General features: G+C 46.9%; 1 protein-coding gene across 4 annotated transcripts; it reads right to left on the bottom strand.

Annotated features, from left to right (window-relative positions):
- Positions 1-916: 916 nt before the first annotated feature.
- Positions 917-17,519, bottom strand: per1b (period circadian clock 1b). 4 transcript variants are annotated; one of them, XM_029650172.2, is made up of 12 exons: positions 17,357-17,519; positions 9,413-10,631; positions 8,665-9,247; positions 7,759-8,183; positions 7,209-7,462; positions 6,671-6,768; positions 5,091-5,249; positions 4,437-4,712; positions 3,444-4,255; positions 3,173-3,329; positions 2,564-2,922; positions 917-2,411 (listed from the first exon to the last, which is right to left on the bottom strand). In XM_029650172.2, exons 2-12 carry the CDS (start codon positions 10,154-10,156, stop codon positions 2,238-2,240), a joined length of 4,041 nt encoding a protein of 1,346 aa, XP_029506032.1. In that variant the 5' UTR covers positions 10,157-10,631; positions 17,357-17,519; the 3' UTR covers positions 917-2,237. The 4 variants fall into 4 exon arrangements, with proteins under 4 accessions (XP_029506032.1, XP_029506030.1, XP_029506031.1 ...); XM_029650170.2 differs by having other exon boundaries at positions 7,209-7,477; positions 17,357-17,518; XM_029650171.2 differs by lacking the exon at positions 17,357-17,519 and adding an exon at positions 14,135-14,560 and having other exon boundaries at positions 7,209-7,477.
- Positions 17,520-19,927: the final 2,408 nt, after the last annotated feature.

Raw genomic sequence — 19,927 nt, 5'->3', positions numbered from 1 at the left:
CCACGTGGACACAGCTAGCTAATCTATGGGACAGAGTTATCAAAACCCCAGAAAAAAAGTCTGGCTAGACAGGCTCAGTGAATGTGTATGGGGTGAATGGGTTTGAGGAGACACTATAGTGGGACAGCAGGCCAGATAAACCCCTACTAGAGGGGGGCTCAACTAAACACCATCCTACTAAAGTCTCCCTACCAGTAGCAGCGCTGCACACCCCAGGAAGCTGGTGGCCCCTTAATTGGGGAGAGCGGGCTCGCGTTAATGACAGGAGTGGAATAGGTGGAACGGTATCATTCCATTTGGGCCCTTCCTGGTCATCGTTATGAATCTTTCTCCCCTCAGCAGCCTCCTGTGGTCCTCTCAGGAAATGGCTGCCCCTGGTCCTCTCAGGAAATGGCTGCCCCTGGTCCTCTCAGGAAATGGCTGCCCCTGGTCCTCTCAGGAAATGGCTGCCCCTGGTCCTCTCAGGAAATGGCTGCCTCTCAGGAAATGGCTGCCCCTGGTCCTCTCAGGAAATGGCTGCCCCTGGTCCTCTCGGGAAATGGCTTCCCCTGGCCTTGAACATGTGGTCCTCTCAGGAAATGGCTGCCCCTGGTCCTCTCAGGAAATGGCTGCCCCTGGCCTTGAGCATGTGGTCCTCTCAGGAAATGGCTGCCCCTGGCCTTGAGCATGTGGTCCTCTCAGGAAATGGCTGCCCCTGGCCTTGAGCATGTGGTCCTCAGGCAACCTCCATAACGATGAGCAAAACAAACTGTATAAAAAAAAACGATACAAATACATACGTATATTTATATTGTACTAGCTTGTTGCTGTCTGAGATGTTGAAACTGGGTTTATAATACCTTGTCTAAAGGAACTGTACATACAGTAGGGGTTAACAGGTTAGTCAGGTGCAGTACAGAAGAAGACAAGTCGTGAGTCATTGGATATCATTTCATTTATTTACTTTTTTTTAATACAAAATAATAATTAGGAAAGTAAGCCGAATATCACAATCACTAGTACAGTGCCAAAGAGAGGAGAGACAAGTCAAACAACGATATTCTCTAAAAACCTCTTAGGAGCTGACCAATGTTCTGCTGTGTTGTTCAAACTCCTTTCAAACCAACCAATCAGAGCATTGCCGATCTGGTTTTCCGTATTTCCGAATCCTTGTGATGGATGCCTCCAATCAAACGTCTGTTCTCTTTGTTGCTATGGAAGCTTTTTTTTTTTTTACCTTGTTCAGTATCCTGGACTGTTTTCATAGGATAAGATGTCTGCAGCAAAGTTTCATGGACCATAATGCCCAGCAAATCAGGAAGCGGTCCCACATGTTCAACTGTCACTCCGTTGTTGTTCAGAGTGACACCTCATTCAATTGTGTTACCACAGAAACATCCACGTCTACTCCCCTGAGATCAGAGGGTACTTTGATTTTCTAAATGTTTTGTTTTTGACCAAACACAGACCATTTTGATTTCTTCTCGGAAACAGAATTCACAGTGATATAAAATATACATACTGCTTAAAAAAATTAAGTAAACCTGCCCGTGTAAATGTTGTCTTAATAACTGACTTATATAACAAGCATTTGTTTTAAGTGAAAAAAATATATGCAGAAAACAAAACAATTTACAACAGTCCCTGGTTAATCAGAGAAAACCTCCCAACAGAGAAAAATAACCAAGGGGTCCCTCTCTCCCTGTGAAATGAATCCTCCCAACAGGAACTAGAACTGTACAGGAGAAACCATTCTATCCAAAAACGGGAGTAGACTTGGTGTGAAATAAAGTGGCCATTTTGTTAACACATTCACACTTTTAACTTTAGTGTTTCTTATTAAATTAACATGTTCAATAAATACACAAGGAAAAATATATATTGGTGTGTACAATCCAACGGTACACTGATTTCAACAGTGTGCCGTGTCCCCCGTGCTTTCAAGGCTTTCTGTCATGACGACGGTCTCTCTCACAACCACTGGTGATGGAACACACAAAGCGGACCGACTGATTGGACCCAGAGTCCCAATTGATTTGACCGCCAGCCAATGGGGACACTGACATGGCAGCAGTCCCAGCTAATATAAAAAGAATGCATTTCGATGACCCACAACCGCCTGAGAACAAAATGTCTTGAGTCTCTCAGATTAGCGTTGGACATTTGGGCCTGGAATTTTGCATCTCTTAAGCATGGAGTCTGTCGACTGGAAGAAACATCCACAATAACTTAAGTGTTCTTGATCCCTCCTCAACCTTTCAGTGGGTCATGTAGGTTTCACCAGCCCTTGCTTTCTTCTCCCCCGTTGGCCAGGTCACTTCCTGCTCCTCTGTTGTCATTTCCTGGTCGTGCCCCTCCTCTTCTCTGCGGGCCTCTCCTCCCTGGTCCACGGTGCTCTCTGGTAAGGGGGAAGACTTGCACCCCATACATGCCTGAGAGGGAGGTGTAGAGGAGGGTTAGCTGACAGCCAAAACACTTCCTGTATGATCACATGTGGATGAAACAGGTCATATGGCTGTAGGTCTAAGTTCACATAAAACAAAACAAATAAAGTTACGTTTGTACGAGAGGGGAGGGTGCTTACCGAGATGTTGATGGCGCGGGGCAGGCGCCCGGTACGTATCCAGGGGTGGACCTGGCTCAGTTCTCTCTTCTGGTCCTCAGTGAAGCGGGGCTGGTGTTTGTGCATGGCCCTTAGGGCCTCGCGGTCCTGCCGCAACACCGTCTCCCTGTCCTTGGTCGGCAGCTGGTACGTCATCATCACCTTGTGGTCGGTGTTGGCCATGAGGAGCCAGATGGGATCCTGCAGGACACACTTAATCATTTGCTCCTCCCCGTCTCCTCCTGCTCTGCTGCCACCTGCTGGCTGCTTGCGGGAGTGGTCGTTCTCTGACGAGTCGATGCTGCCAAAGTACTTGCTGGTGCGGCTACTCCGACTGCGACCTGGGAGAAGACGATAGAATAAGTTGTTAATAGGTCAGACCTGAACCCGCTGGAGTTTTTAGTGTGAACAGTATTTCCTAGTGATTGGGGTATTCCCACTTTATGTTTGAGTGACTGTTAAAAGATCTGACATTTCAAACATTCTAGGTGACATTTACCTAGCGATGTCGGCAATAATAAAATGCCATGTGAATGTCACCGTGTTCTGTTCCATTTGCCAGGTCAGGCAGTATTGAGGGGGGTTACTCACTAGTTCCACTGCCTGAGGAGCTGCAGCCGTTGGACACAGTGCCCAAGGAGTCAGAACCCGACCCAGAGGACGCGGAGCCTGAGCGGGAGTCCTCTTGCAGGAGCAGGTCCAGTAGGTCACTGGGGGTGGATTCACCATCCTGGTTGGAATCATTGGCCTAAAGAGAGAAAGGAGAGAGAGAGATATGAGTTATAATACCTTAGCTGGAAGTATTAAGTTCAAACTATAATAAATTCAATGTACATTCAGAGATGACATCTTTTCAACTCACGTTCTCCTTGGAGTCATCTGGCGATCTCCCCCGAGTCCCTTGTGAGGGGATCGTGGCCTGTTGCGTGGAAGCAGCCAGCGCCGTGGCGACCTCCAGCCGGTTGCTAGGCAACTCCTCCACAAGCTGCAGCAGGTTGAGCGGGGAGGAGCAGCGAGAGTGGAAGAGGGGCGACTCTGCACCCTCCTGGTGGACTGGTACTTGACTACATGACTGAGGGGTGCTGGACCCAGAGGCTGGCCGTTGGGTCTGGATAGGCATGGCAGTTTGCATGAGCGAGGGCATCGTAGGCATGGGGCATGGCATGACGTTGGTACCGGGGAAGGGGAAACCAGCGCCGGGGTTGAAGAATTGCTGCGGGCCGGGGGTAACCATGGCGGCTCCCGGCTGGGGCGTGAGGCTTCCCATTGTGTTCATGGCTGTGGTCATCTGGGGGAGGTTGGGGTGAAGTTGTGGGAACATGTAGTTGGGCAGCACCAGGGCCATCATAGGAGGCACCATCTGGTTCTGTATGGGCTGGGAGAGAGGAGGGTAGATGGGGTACAGGGGGAGCGTACCCGAGGGGTAGGGCACAGAGGGCAGGTTGGCCTGGGATCCTACGGAGACGGGCCAGGAGGATGTGGTGGGAGGCCCCAGGGGCATCACTGGGAGGGTGTAGGTGGAGCTGGGGGGGGAATTCATGGGGACGACGTTGGGGCTCCGGAGGGGTCCGGTCAGAGGGCCCCTCTGTTCTGAGGACTCCTGCTGCTTCAGCCTCTTGGCTCCACGGCGACCACTGCTGCCTCCAGCTGCAGGGTAGTCAGGGGAACACGCTCCTGAGAGAGACAGAGACAGAGAGAGAGACAGAGAGAGAGAGACAGAGAGAGACAGAGAGAGAGAGAGAGAGACAGAGAGAGATAGAGAGAGACATAAGTTAAAGTTTCAGTGCTGTTGGCCCGAGTTAAAAAATAATAATCTAGTTGATGAAAAGAGTGTTGTTGAGAAATGCATTTTTACTTCTGCGGCGGGGGTTGGTGTTGGGGAGTGGGCAACGCAGGGCTGAGGATGGAGCAATCACCCTCAGCTGGCTCAGGTCACTGAAGCGACAGAGGAAGGCTTGCTCCTCCTGCTGCGTGTGAGCAGAGAGCACCTCCTTGGTCAGGCCACCTCCTCTCCGGCTGGGTGGAGAGGTTGTTTTGGGCGGTGGAGGGTTAATGATGGCGGTGGGTGGAGACCTGGTCGTGGTGGGAGTGGCTGGCGTAGGAGTGGGAGGAGCATTTTCCATGACAACATCTGTGTAGGAGAAAGAGAGGAGAAAGAGAAGGAGGAGACGTTATAGACAGTTTCAGAAAAACACTTGACAAGAGGAAAGGCTGGACTCGGCGGCTTGAGAGAGCGAGAGAGAGAAACAAAGAGGTCATGGAGAAAGAAACAAACAAGCTATAAAAAACTAGATGGGGGAGAGACAGATGGAAACAAAATAACCACAAAAGACAAGACAGAGCGACGACAAGCAACTACGAGTTACTATCAAGTAACTGTGAGAGATTCCACGGACAGACACTGGTGGCAGAGAGAGACTCCCGTGACAGACCACTAGTGTGATAGGAGTGGTATAGTAGACAGACCACTACTACAGTCCAGGCCAGGAGACAAGCGTGTCTTTCCCACCTGACTCGGGGGGCTTCTTGTCTCCCACGTGGACGATGGTACTGCTGAAGCTGCACTGAGAGGTGACTGAGGCTACACTCCTCGCCTTGTGGCTGTGCATGGCCAGGGGGGGTACCCCCGCTGAGTCCCCAACCGGGGTGACTGAGGTAGCTGGACCACCTGTAGCACCACACACACACACACACAGACGAACGGACAGGCCTAGGTGAGTCAATCGTACGGATTGCTCTCGTGGTAAAACCCCGCCCCCTCCCCAGTTCAGCGTGTCACAAGAAAGCAGGCCTTTATAGAATAGACAAAGTTATCATTAAGAGTCCCCTCGCTCTCGCTCACTCTCTCTTTCACACTCGCGTGTCCGTTTCTCCCGTGGACTGCAGTGACCAGAGGTCTAGTCCAAATCTAATATACCTGTAGGGTAACCTGGTGAACAGCATCTATCTATCTAATATACCTGTAGGGTAACCTGGTGAACAGCATCTATCTATCTAATATACCTGTAGGGTAACCTGGTGAACAGCATCTATCTATCTAATATACCTGTAGGGTAACCTGGTGAACAGCATCTATCTATCTAATATACCTGTATGGTAACCTTGTGAACAGCATCTATCTAATATACCTGTAGGGTAACCTGGTGAACAGCATCTATCTAATATACCTGTAGGGTAACCTGGTGAACAGCATCTATCTATCTAATATACCTGTAGGGTAACCTGGTGAACAGCATCTATCTATCTAATATACCTGTAGGGTAACCTGGTGAACAGCATCTATCTATCTAATATACCTGTAGGGTAACCTGGTGAACAGCATCTATCTATCTAATATACCTGTAGGGTAACCTGGTGAACAGCATCTATCTATCTAATATACCTGTAGGGTAACCTGGTGAACAGCATCTATCTAATATACCTGTAGGGTAACCTGGTGAACAGCATCTATCTAATATACCTGTATGGTAACCTTGTGAACAGCATCTATCTAATATACCTGTAGGGTAACCTGGTGAACAGCATCTATCTATCTAATATACCTGTAGGGTAACCTGGTGAACAGCATCTATCTATCTAATATACCTGTAGGGTAACCTGGTGAACAGCATCTATCTATCTAATATACCTGTAGGGTAACCTGGTGAACAGCATCTATCTATCTAATATACCTGTAGGGTAACCTGGTGAACAGCATCTATCTATCTAATATACCTGTAGGGTAACCTGGTGAACAGCATCTATCTATCTAATATACCTGTAGGGTAACCTGGTGAACAGCATCTATCTATCTAATATACCTGTAGGGTAACCTGGTGAACAGCATCTATCTAATATACCTGTAGGGTAACCTGGTGAACAGCATCTATCTATCTAATATACCTGTAGGGTAACCTGGTGAACAGCATCTATCTATCTAATATACCTGTAGGGTAACCTGGTGAACAGCATCTATCTAATATACCTGTAGGGTAACCTGGTGAACAGCATCTATCTAATATACCTGTAGGGTAACCTGGTGAACAGCATCTATCTAATATACCTGTAGGGTAACCTGGTGAACAGCATCTATCTAAAGGGTAAATGTACCTTTTCCATTCCCAGCGGTTTCCTGTTGTTTCTCTTCGTCCGATGCGGACGTGGCAGACGAGCCAAACTTCCTCTTAACGTTACAGCCGTCCAAGAACCTGGGAGGGGAAGAGGAAGTGACAACATAAGTTCACTTTATGAAGTGCACTTGATTTCAATTTAGGATTCAAACTATGAATAAAATCACTATTAAAACCATCCCTATTCCCAGTAAAATCACTATTAAAACCACCCCTATTCCCAGTAAAATCACTATTAAAACCACCCCTATTCCCAGTAAAATCACTATTAAAACCACCACTATTCCCAGTAAAATCACTATTAAAACCACCCCTATTCCCAGTAGAATCACTATTAAAACTCCCACTATTCCAGTAAAATCACTATTAAAACCACCCCTATTCCCAGTAAAATCACTATTAAAACCACCCCTATTCCCAGTAAAATCACTATTAAAACCACCCCTATTCCCAGTAAAATCACTATTAAAACCACCCCTATTCCCAGTAAAATCACTATTAAAACCCCCACTATATACCTAATGATGCTGTCCAGACAGTTAATCTGTTGGTAGCTGTAGGCACTGGGGGGCTCCTCCTTCATCAGCTGCTGGGTGTTGAACACCAGGGGTTTGGATGGACACACCACCTCCGGGATCAGACTCTTGATGGGCTCCACTTCTCCAGTGGCCCGGAGCGCTGTGACAGCGTGTCGCCGGGACAGGGCTCGGTTGTGAGAGTTGATAAAGACCTGCTGCCCGCTGGTCTTGACCATGTACACGTCCTTACAGATCTGCTGGAACGTCATCTGAGTGAACAACGACGCTCAGAAGTCAGTGTGTGAATATATGGGGTGGTCGGTAGCCTATCGGTTAAGAGCATTGGGCCAGTAACCAAAAGGTTGCTGATTTGAATCCCAGAGCCAACTAGGTGAAAAATCTTTCAATGTACCCTTGGGCAAGGCACTCAACTATAATTAAGTCTGTAAGTCACTCTGAAGAAGAGTCTGCTAAATGACTAACATGATAAATATGAAGACCTCTGTGTGCGTGTGTGTATAGGCTTTTGGAGTGTCTTCATTCCACTCACCGGTTTGTGCAGCGCGACCACAGCTGCCTCCATGGCCTCCATGGCGTTGGTGGACTTGCTGTCGGAGGCGGAGGAGGCCGTGCGTCGGTACTGCTGCTCGTGGGAGCAGGATCCATTTGAGGCCAGGCTGCTGTAGCCCTGCGACCCTCCACTGTGGACAGGCTTCACCAGGAGACGGTGGATCTGCTCGCTCAGCTGCACGATCTCTGGGGCCACGGGGCGGCCCTCACAGCCCCGCAGAGGGGTGAACACGTCCTCGTTCAAAGGGCTGGTTCGGACTTTGTGGCGGCCCACGATGAAGGCCACCTTCCTGCTCCAGGGGTTGATGAAGGAGGACCAGCTAGTGTCGATGGTCACGTACTCCCCACTGCGGGCACACATCCTCATGGGAGAACTGTCAAAGGGCTGGCCTGCAGACTGGAGGACTGGAAGATGGAAGGAAAAGAGGTTAGAATGGAAGACCACGAAGCTTTACAGACAGAGAGAGAGAGAGAGAGAGAGAGAGTGAGAGAGAGTGAGAAAGAGAGTGAGAAAGAGAGAGAGAGTGAGAGAAAGAGAGAAAGAGAGTGAGAAAGAGAGAGAGAGTGAGAGAAAGAGAGAGAGAGTGAGAGAGAGAGAGAGTGAGAAAGAGAAAGAGAGAGAGTGAGAAAGAGAGAGAGAGTGAGAGAAAGAGAGAGAGAGTGAGAGAGAGAGTGAGAAAGAGAGTGAGAAAGAGAGTGAGAAAGAGAGAGAGAGAGAGAAAGAGAGAGAGAGAGAGTGAGAAAGAGAGAGAGAGAGTGAGAAAGAGAGAGAGTGAGAGAGAAAGAGAGAGAGAAAGAGAGGACAGAATTCAGACAGAATGAGACTAAAATAGTAAAATAAGATTGAAAGATGTGGAGGAAGACAGACAATAAAAGGTGTACTTACTCTTCCTATGTATGGCCACCATGATCGGTCTGTCCTCTGGGTGGAGGTAGAGAAGTACAGGGCTTCCCACCAGGTCCTGGGGGAGGTAGCCCAACAACGGCACAGCCCTTTCATCTACTTCCTGGAAGAGACAGCTGGGAGTGTGACTGGTGGAAAAGATCCGCTTGTCAGCAGGGATCCTGGGAGCTTCGTATCCGGACTGTACCCTCTCAGCGATGAGCAGGCAGCAGGGCTGGGGGTCTGACGTGTCCAAGTCCCTCAGGGTTAGCTGATAGGGGGTCATGCGGAAGGGGTAGTATTTGATCTCGCCTCCCTGCGCCCGGTCTGCACTGATGCGACAGAACATGGACTTCCCCTGGGTGCAGTCTGTCGGTGGGGACACAGAGCCCATGCAGGTGGCCCAGGAGGGCAGGCGGCAGGGGGCGGTGCTGCTGTAGAAGGTGCTGACGTCTTGGGGAGCCAGCAGTTCGGAGAAGATGGCCCCCTGGAGCCTCTCTGGCTTGCAGCGCAGCAGGGACGAGCCCTGGGGGGAGATGTACACCACTTTGCCTGTCAGGAAGGACACCGCCATGGAAAAGGTGTCCTGGAGGGAGGAGGAGAAGAGAAGGGAGAGGAAGAGTGTGAGTCAGGAATGATTGCTTGCGTACTGTACTGTGTGAGTCGACTGGATTACAAAACGTAACTTTCAAAAACAAAGTGAAATACGTGTGTGAAATGCTTAGTCATTGTTTGGAGGATGTCGACGTACTGTATTTTTGAGGGTGTACTCTGAGGCGATGTTGTCCAGCTCCTCTGTGCTATATACAGACAGATCCAGGCTGCAGCCGTGACACTCCTCCACGCCCCACTGGTGGTAGTACTCCTGGTTGGCTCGCACCTGCTTCACACAGTTCAGGGCGTACTGGAGGGCGTCCAGGGTGCTGGAGCGACCTTTGCCCTTGCACTCGGCCGGCAGGCGAACCTTGAGCTCCTTCAGGGCTTTCAGCATCTCCTTCTGGGTCTGGACGCGGGCCGTCTGGTGCTGCTCGTTGCTGCTGCAGCCGGAGGTGGAAGGAGGGTCCTGCTCTGAGCTGGCTGACAGCAGGCTGTAGGCCAGAGAACTGCTAGGGGGAGACGGGCTCTGGGACTGAGAGCTCTTGTTGCTCTCTGTGTTCTCCAGCATCATGCCCGAGTCCTTCTGGCTGGAGGAACAGTGGGAACTTCTGGACTGGTGTCCCCTGGACCTGCCCCCTCTCTCACTCGACTCCCTCTCCCCGTCATCTGAGCTGGGACCCCTCTGGTCCCCCCCAGACGAGCCACCGGAGCCGGATCCACTTGGAGAGGATCCTCGCACCCGATTGGCCAAGTCCGAAGTTCCCGATTGGCTGCCGTGGTTGTTGTTGCTGCCGGGGGAGCTCAATCCTGTTCCCGCCTCCTCCTCTTCTTCATTGGTGCTTCCCACTCGCCCCCAAGTGTCATCGCCAGGGGCGGAGTTTGAGTCGTCGTAACTCATAATAGGTTAGGATGAGGCTGGTTAGGCTTGGTTGAGACAAAGCTCTCTCACACCAAGTGTAATGTAAGATAATTCTAGAAAAACTATTTTCCAGTTGATTAGGTGGGACTAGCGTGACTGCAGTTGTGTATCGTGGTTGGTTTATTGGTTGATAAAACACTAAGGAGAGAAAACATTGTTTCTCCTGAAAATGTTGAGAAAATTTTTTTTTAATATTAGTTTGCGCTGAAACCCTCCGGTCAAGTGCTAAAGGGCGAGGGACCCACCCGCTGTTTTCCACCCGCAGAAGGGAGAGATAATATTCCGCAAACAAAGTAGACCAACGTGACTCTCCCAGATGGACTGATCGAGAGATGCTGCTGCTTTTCGCTCAAGAAAAGAGTGGGAAACAGAGAAAAGAACAGGTCGCTACTTCTCCCTTGGCGTCTCCCCTGCTCTGTGTCGTGTTGTTGTTACTCTCTGTGCTACAGGCCACCTGGTGAGGAGAAGGAGAAAAGAACCAGGTTAGACTTCATAGTGTGGTCTTCTTTTCTCTCAAGATAGGATTAGTCTGATGTATTGAAGATGGTCTATGCATTCTGTCAACCTTAGACTGCTTTGTACCAGTACAATATTATCTTGCCTTGTCCAAACTGCAGTACAGTGGGCTTTGTGGGAGGTTTGGCCTGCAGAGAGATATATATATATAAATATATAAAATAGTGAGGGGGTCTCCTAGTCAATACTTACAGTGACAACTCCATAAATCTTTGATAGTGTCTATAAAAAACTATATACCCAAGCTCCTTTGGTGTACCAGGGGGCTCTGAAGAGGCTTCAAGAACTCAAATGGAGGCCACCTTTTCAGTTGAAAGCCAAAGGGAATATCAAATAAACCTATGAGAGGACACCACTGCGGACAGCTGACTTGTACCTCTGTGTGTATGTGTGTGTGTCCACATCTGTCAATACCTTTCTATTAAATGTTATGGTCATTTTGTGCATCCTTCTGTCTATCTCCCCATTTGTCCATCTGTGTGGGTACAACAGTCCCCGACTACCCCGGAGTCTCTGTCAGCTGGTCTGTCTTTGACTAAGAACAGCATGCAGTTTAAGCTGGTTCCTAGCTGCCCAGCATGGATGAGTGTGGCTGTGTGTGATTGTGTGTGGCTGTGTGTGATTGCGTGTGGCTGTGTGTGATTGCGTGTGGCTGTGTGTGATTGCGTGTGGCTGCGTGTGATTGCGTGTGGCTGCGTGTGATTGCGTGTGATTGTGTGTGGCTGTGTGTGATTGCGTGTGATTGCGTGTGGCTGTGTGTGATTGCGTGTGGCTGCGTGTGATTGCGTGTGGCTGCGTGTGATTGCGTGTGATTGCGTGTGGCTGTGTGTGATTGCGTGTGGCTGTGTGTGATTGCGTGTGGCTGTGTGTGATTGCGTGTGGCTGTGTGTGATTGCGTGTGGCTGTGTGTGATTGCGTGTGGCTGTGTGTGATTGCGTGTGGCTGCGTGTGATTGCGTGTGGCTGTGTGTGATTGCGTGTGTGGCTGTGTGTGATTGCGTGTGGCTGTGTGTGATTGTGTGTGGCTGTGTGTGATTGGCTGTGTGCACACATGTGACCAGCACCCAACTGTCAGTCCATGTCCCAGACAACCGGTGCCAAACCAGGCCTCCCTCTAGCTTACAATAGAAAGACCCCCATCTGCAGTCCATCTGCACACCGGGGAACAGATCTCAATTGCTGCCAGCCAACTTGTAATTTCATCTATCGTCATTGGTAACCTAATTCTCTTGCAGGACAGGTTAAAGTCTTAGTCTGTTCAACTAAGATCATCACTCTCCCGGGGTCGGTGCCATAAAGATCGGCGGTTATTCCTAAATGGTCCTTCCCCCGGGAGCATTGGCAGGCCGGTCCCCTACGCAGGGAATGTTCCTTCCCTAGTTATTCTCCAGAAACCTCTCCCTTAAATCCCAGAAATCCTCAGAACTAGAAGCCCAATGCTGATACACATTTGCCATTCCTTCTCTCTCACTTTCTCTTTCCGGCCAACATCAAGTGGCCTATAATTGGTGTGACGCAGGTAGTGTCGACAGCAGCCAGGTTTAAACCAAGCAGAGCACGGTCACCGAAGAGCCGTCTTAGGTCTCGGGAGTCTGAGTGAAGGGGCTCAGAAAGAAGCTGATGACTCGGGAAGGATAAGCCTAAATTAGTAAATGCGTGTGTTGAGTGACAAGGCCGGACGTGATTAAAAACTTGAAAAACAACAACAAGAAAAGAACATCACCTTGGATTACCGGTACATGGTAAAACACATCATCTTATAAAAGTGAATGGAAGGAGATTGAATGAGTCAACTCATACCAACTTGATGGTGTCAACAATAGTCATGTTGGACCAAACCCTGGGTCACCATATGGGGAGGCAGGTAGCCTAGTGGTTAGAGTGTAGGGGAGGCAGGTAGCCTAGTGGTTAGAGTGTAGGGGCGGCAGGTAGCCTAGTGGTTAGAGTGTGGAGGGAGCAGGTAGCCTAGTGGTTAGAGTGTAGGGGCGGCAGGTAGCCTAGTGGTTAGAGTGTGGAGGGAGCAGGTAGCCTAGTGGTTAGAGCATTGGGCCAGTAACCGAAAGGTTGCTAGATCAAATCCCCGCGCTGACAAGGTAAAAAATATGTAATTCTTCCCCTGAACAAGGCAGTTAACCCACTGTTCCTAGGCTGTAAATGAGAATTTGTTCTTAACCGACTTGCCTAGTTAAAATGTAAACCGTAAAAAGCTGTTGGTCTGGTTGGCAGACAGAACCTTTGTATGACACAACACATCCTGTGCCTCAAATGGGAGATGGATAGAGCCATGCATACTTCCCAGGCTGGCTAACTGTTCTCAGGCTACAGTGGGAAGGCCCAACCGCTCATGTCTGAAGATAGAGCCATGCATACGTCCCAGGCTGGCTAACTGTTCTCAGGCTACAGTGGGAAGGCCCAACCGCTCATGTCTGAAGATAGAGCCATGCATACGTCCCAGGCTGGCTAACTGTTCTCAGGCTACAGTGGGAAGGCCCAACCGCTCATGTCTGAAGATAGAGCCATGCATACTTCCCAGGCTGGCTAACTGTTCTCAGGCTACAGTGGGAAGGCCCAACCGCTCATGTCTGAAGATAGAGCCATGCATACTTCCCAGGCTGGCTAACTGTTCTCAGGCTACAGTGGGCAGGCCCAACCGCTCATGTCTGAAGCAGCCACAGCCAGTCGTCCCAATACCCCACTCACCTACCCTAACCCCTACAGGGTCATAATAACTCCGTATCATTAGGCTGATATGATCTATGTGCCCTAACGGTGCCTGGCATTTTCCATGGAGTTAGGGTGTGGTCTATCCAAGCTAAAAAAAAAAAAACTTTTTCTCTGAATGAAGAAATATTGGCGGAAAATATATTGCCTGTTCAAAGCTGTGTAATAATGACAGGAAGTCCGAGAAGGAGTGCGTCAGAGTGGGGAACTGGGAAAACGTTGGCATTGTGCCACTCTAATAAAACAACATTGCAGTATTGTGTCCACAAATACAATTTCTCAAAATAAGTGGCAAGTTCCTGCTTACACATGAAGGCAACTACATAGTAGTTCAACACACATGCTTTGTGTTCAAATAACTGTCCCCTTCCCTACAGACCCAGTTTTATAGTTGTAGCCTGACAAAACCACTTACAACTGTGGTCTATTCCAGTTATGTAATAAACCATTAGGAACTGAAGTCTATGTGCCCACCAGCCGCCCTGACATGTTTGGTTTTAATTACCCAAATATTCTTCTGATTCTAAATCAATATTTTTTTGGTTACTTTTACCACTCGTTTTTTTTTTTTTTTTTTACATTAACAGCAGTAAAACAGCCTAGATTCTTGTACAGAATCTGAAAGATAGGAAACATAGTCCCATATTGAGAAATGCATGCATTACAGAGCATCACTCTACCTATAATACATCTAGAGATTGCAAATAAATATAATTCCTACCGCAATGTGCAGATGGGTTACAGAGACGTCGATGAATCAGAAACGTGTGTACAGTTATCTTCTACTAATGTTGCTAAGATGTAGCATAGAAGACGATTAAGTTTGGCATGATCACGTGAGCAATAAATAAGGACAAATATTCACGGTTGTAGTAGGTTGAGGCGGGCGGGTCCGTTGGTGTCTCTATGAGCGCCTGTAAATTCTGTTCCTTGCATATAACTCCCAGAGAGTGGAGTGAGTTATTAAGTGGCACGTCAGCGCTCCCTTCTGCTGCTCCGTTTAAAACACATGATGCACGTGTACTCGGCTGTGCTTTACCCGAGCCTCGCAGGCTGCTCATTGGACAGAGCGCCCAGCCAATGACAGATAACTTTAGTACTGTGCATGTTTCTCACAGTCACCGCGCCACTCTGATGAAAACCCAAATGTCCTGCTAAGAGTCCATTTTTTTTTAAATGACTGATTTAAAATTGTCTTTCCAACAGTAGTGATAAACATATTTATTGAGAAAAAAAACAAACATGAATTATGCATTAAAAATGAGTGAGTTTTGTTTGTTTATTTTCGACAGGGCCTCAAATAAAAAAATAAAAATGGAGCTCCCACATGGAAACATCCTGATATTACATCAAAATTGTCACAACAGGTTACCTACCCCTCCCTCACAAACGTTAGGAGACGAACCTCGTCAATGGAACAGATGCAACCCCAGGAGAAGACGTCACATACAACGCATAGGCTATTAAGTCAGGGCTGAGCCGACCAGTCTCAGTCTGAGCCATATTTAGTAGGCCAACCTATAAGACTGAATGACCCAGTACTGACGAGTACGTCAAATCTATATATTTCAGCAGGGATAGTAATTTTGTGTGCCATCACACTAATTACAGGAGCCATAGATATTATGGCATTATCATTCAAGCTATACCTGAGTGTTGCTGCTTTCGTAGACTCTGCATCACAACCGCGAGTCATCAAATACTACAACTAAATAATGGATTAACAAACAGCCACCAAAACAGATGAGCCTAAGACATTACTGTACATTTCAAATCACTGAATCAATACGTTTCAAGCAACAGGAGGAGTCGAAGCTGACAGAGACATAGGCTCATCAGCACCGACACTTCATGTAAATGAAATATGCCCAAGCAAACTAAAGCCATCCATCCAATGACCATTAGAGAACAGTGCTCAATAGAAACTGTAAATGTCCCAAAATGTTCAAGCTCATGAGAAAACTGTCAAATCCATTTCCAAAAGATGATTTATTTTCAAAACATTTGCATATTAGATGGATTGGCCGACTTTTCCCACTTGAGCCATTATCACGCATCAAATGCTTTACTTGAGAGCCACCGTGAAGCTGTTAGTTACCTTAGAAACGGTCATAGTTACCCTAGAAACGGTCATAGTTACCCTAGAAACGGTCATAGTTACCCTTAGAAACGGTCTCTTACAGTGTGACCCGACAGCAAAATTGGTGGACTTACTCGACTATTGTGATAAGACATGATCCGTAAAAGGATATTGCATAGTGGCCTTACAGTTGTGAAACAGTTGAATGAGCTGGTTATGACCCCCATAACCCTGGAGAAACTGTGAACGCAACAAGTACAAGAAATGTACATTTTTACAATCTAGAAAGTTTTCCTCGACCTCTACACCAGTCAGTCACTTCACTGATATGCAACCTACCTACTAAACTTTCAAATTAATCTCCCAGCATGCTTTGTTAGCCAGGTGGCTAACTGTCTACCAGTGACTTGTTGATGCCATGCAAGAAACAACCACAGGGCGCAATGCAGTAATGGATGTGAACCAACTGGTTTGGTGTAAAATATCACGTGAGAAAACAGGTACACTGGGAAGGACCATTGTTGTTTACGCCCAATGAATTACACACCTCTCTGAGGTAAACCAAACATATTCCTCTAGGATAACATGCCGTTTCTTAGAAGAGGCCACCAATAGTGACCTGTCTAGAAAACACATCCAAAGCTCTAATGAAATCTTCAGCCCAGCTCCATCCACACATTCACTGTCTAACCACTAGGTAGCCTAGTGGTTAAGAGTGTTGGACTAGTAACCGAGATGTTGCTAGATCGAATCCCCCGAGCTGACAAGGTACAAATCTGTCGTTCTGCCCCTGAAAAAGACAGTTAACCCACTGTTCCCCTTAGGCTGTCATTGAAAATAAGAATCTTAACTAATTTACCTAGTTATTTTTTTTTTTTTAAATAGCTGACTCCCGAGTCACAGCAGTGTACGAGTCCTTGGCTCTCTCCCTATCGCCCCCTCTCCCTCTAGCGATCTGCTGTGTCTAGTCTTGTTTTGGGGTGTCCTCTTTTGGCCAAGTCAGGCCAGTACATTTCGGGTTAGGCTAACGATCGTTTGTTTCAAAGTGCTGAGTGTTATTTTTAATCTAATGTGTTCTGATGTGTCTTTATGGCCACAATTAGAGTATTTTTCTATTTTTAATCCCAGGCACCGTCCCTGCAGGAGGCCTTTTGGTAGACCGTCATTGTAAATAAGAATTTGTCCCTAACTGATTTACCAAAAATAAAATCAACAGGGCACAGCCCCTATTCTGCATCTGATATTCCACCTCTCCCTTTGTAATTCCTTGTCTCTCTTCCCAAACCTGATTGGCTGGCATGTTCCCGAATAGCTACAGTAAACTATCTTACAAGGGAAAATGTAATACAGTAACAAGATAAAGTTAACGTTATAATAAAGTTATACATCACATTCGAATAGATCCTATCACCATAACTAGTTAGAACATTCCTATTATTTTGCGTCAGTCGAAGTCAGTCAACGAACCAACAAAAGCAACAAAGCCTTCATTGCTCAGTGGATGTATTTGAGCCAGCGTGGTCATGTTAGCTGCCAGGTGATCTTTTTTTACCATACAACTAAGTAATCAACATGTCTTTGTCACATGCTTGTTAAACAGCTGGTGTTGACTAACAGTTGAATGCGTTTACTGGCCCTTCTCATCAATGCAGACAGAAAAACAGAGAAATTATAGAAAAATAATAACACGAGGAATAGATACACATTGTGCGACTAACACATATATATATGGAAAGGTATCAATTATCTACAAAAACTGTAAATAAACCAGAAAAATGCGACATAGTTAGTTGGCTAACGTTCTATTCACACACCACTCCCAAAGCGCAAATACTGTTATTGTAAAAATAAAAATATTCTCACCTTTAATTTCTCTTGTTTCGATACTGTTCTCGAATAGTCCTTGTAAATAAGTAATGTCTTAATTCAAAAGGTATGGACCATAGAGATACTGGACTTCTCTCCCCTTCTTCGTTTCAGTTCTGTCGTACCACACACACAAGTCGCTTCGCCCATTTCAGTCTACACGCATTGGTACACGTGCCCTGTATCCGTCCCACGGTTTTTTCTATTGAACAAACTCATTGGCTCCCCGTTAGCAAATACCCTGCCCAGTTACACCCAAGGAATGCTCCCATTGGTCGAGGAGAGCGGCGCTTGCCACACGGGACTCTGCTATGCTCAACTCGCACGTTGCATCGTGCATGCTCTCCGAAACTCAAAACAGACTTGTAGATAAAAAAAATAAAAACAAATGTAACCATTATTAACTAGCCAAGTCGGTTTAAGAACAAATTATTATTTACAATGGCTGCCCAGTGCTTTCACTGTACTTCTAGGGACCAAACTGTCAGTGTACACAACATCATCAACAAAGAAAATACAACTGTTATTAATCCTGTTGAATGCAATCCTGTAATAAATCATTTACTGATAAAGCTTCGTATACTGAGTAGTAAACTGGGACCGTAAAAACAGTGGCATTGTAATTTGTTAACCTCTATTTTCTTTTTGCACGTGCGCCACTATACAATTATTTGCAGCTGCTGGAAAGATTTCCATGCACAAAGCAACGTGCCTCTCTCTGCAAGACTAGCACGGTGACGATGAATGTTCTCCCAACCCAACTCGAAAATCACGCGGCTGGCTGGGTGGTTGAGAGAGACATGGTATTTCTGGTAAACAGTCTTCAAAACTAGGGCAGTGCGAAATGTGCCCGTGAATTAGAACTCTACAGAATAGCCCCAATGCCCTGATCGGGGCACTGATATGAGGTCATCAAATACTTTTCAATGATTTTGTAGACTATTATAAATTATTACTAGATCTTTGCGCATAGGTTCGATACATACAAGTCACATATAGGCTAGTGGTCAATCCTCAAAAAGGTATTTATTTTTTAAATACCCCTACCCGAGGTAGAACGAAACAGAACCATGTTTTTTCACATCTCTAATGTCTCCCATTTATGAAATGGGATGGCTGTGTAAACATATTTTACTGCAAAAGTGGTTGAATTGAAAGATATGATGACACACCCCCTAAACTCAAACAGTGCAGAATATCTGGCTGAGGGCGATGAGTCGCATGTAAACCCATTGCGATCTCTGATATGGCTCAAATGTGGAATACATGTAGTTAAATTGTCTACCCAACATACATACACAAACGAACAGCATTAGGATATCTTAATGCATTTCGGAAATATAGACTTATGAATAGTTATGATGAATGTAAGCTTTACTTTGTGTTAGCTGATTATTAATAGAAAACTTGCCAAGTCAAAATGTCCTCTCATTCAGTGCTGTATGGTGCTATGTGAAGAAAAAAATGGATAGCTACAAGTCTTTTGATGTTGTGACTATTTTAAATTGGCTCTATGGAAAACAAGTTGGGCCACCCTGGATTTAGCCTGAAATCCAAGATGGCGTCCAAAATCCAATATGGCTGCTATAATACCATTTGATGGAGGTTAAATGATGTGTAAAACATCTTTATTTTGTATTTTATTTTGTGTACAACACTCATGCCCATAACGACTGTTTGGGTGTGAATACATTTAATTCTGAATCCAATATGACCAACACTTTAGCCTGCATATTCATGTGTAACAGTATAACTTTAGACCGTCCCCTCGCCCATACCCGGGCGCGAACCAGGGACCCTCTGCACACATCAACAACAGTCACCCACGAAGCATCGTTACCCATCACTCCACAAAAGCCGCAGCCTTTGCAGAGCAATGGGAACCACTACTTCAAGGTCTCAGAGCAAGTGACGTCACCGATTGAAACGCTATTTAGCGCGCACCACCGCTAACTAGCTAGCCATTTCACATCCGTTATACATGCATCTCTTGGTATAACCTGTACTACGAGTGGCACTGCAATGCCTCTGTTGTGTTAGAACAGCTGAAGCCAACTCGCTTTTCAATGTGTGTTTTAAGTTTTTCACGGCACAAACACACAGTAGCATAACCAAGTTGCAGGAAAGCAACCTGTATCTCAACAGATCAGCCAGCTCTAATATCCCCCCCCCCCCCCCCACTGAAACTAAGTGTACAAGGTTGATTCAAAGTCTCTAAGGTGAGCAGGACATGATTGGTTGCAACCTGTTCACCCACGACTGCGTGACCAAACATGACTCCCAACACCATTAAGTTTGCTGACGACACAACAGTGGTAGGCCTGATCACCGACAATGATGAGACAGCCTATAGGGAGGAGGTCAGAGACCTGGCATTGTGGTGCCAGGACAACAACCTCTCCCTCAATGTGAGCAAGAGAAAGGAGCTGATCGTGGACTACAGGAAAAGGCGGGCCGAACAGGCCCCCATTAACATCGACGGGGTTGTAGTGGAGCGGGTCGAGGGTTTCAAGTTCCTTGGTATCCACATCACCAAGGAAGTATCATGGTCCAAACACACCAAGACAG

Source organism: Oncorhynchus nerka, linkage group LG8 (genome assembly GCF_034236695.1).
Source record: "Oncorhynchus nerka isolate Pitt River linkage group LG8, Oner_Uvic_2.0, whole genome shotgun sequence".
In the NCBI taxonomy this organism is placed as follows: domain Eukaryota; kingdom Metazoa; phylum Chordata; class Actinopteri; order Salmoniformes; family Salmonidae; genus Oncorhynchus; species Oncorhynchus nerka.
Note: the sequence above shows the minus strand (reverse complement) of the source record. Positions and strands in the feature narration are given on the sequence as shown.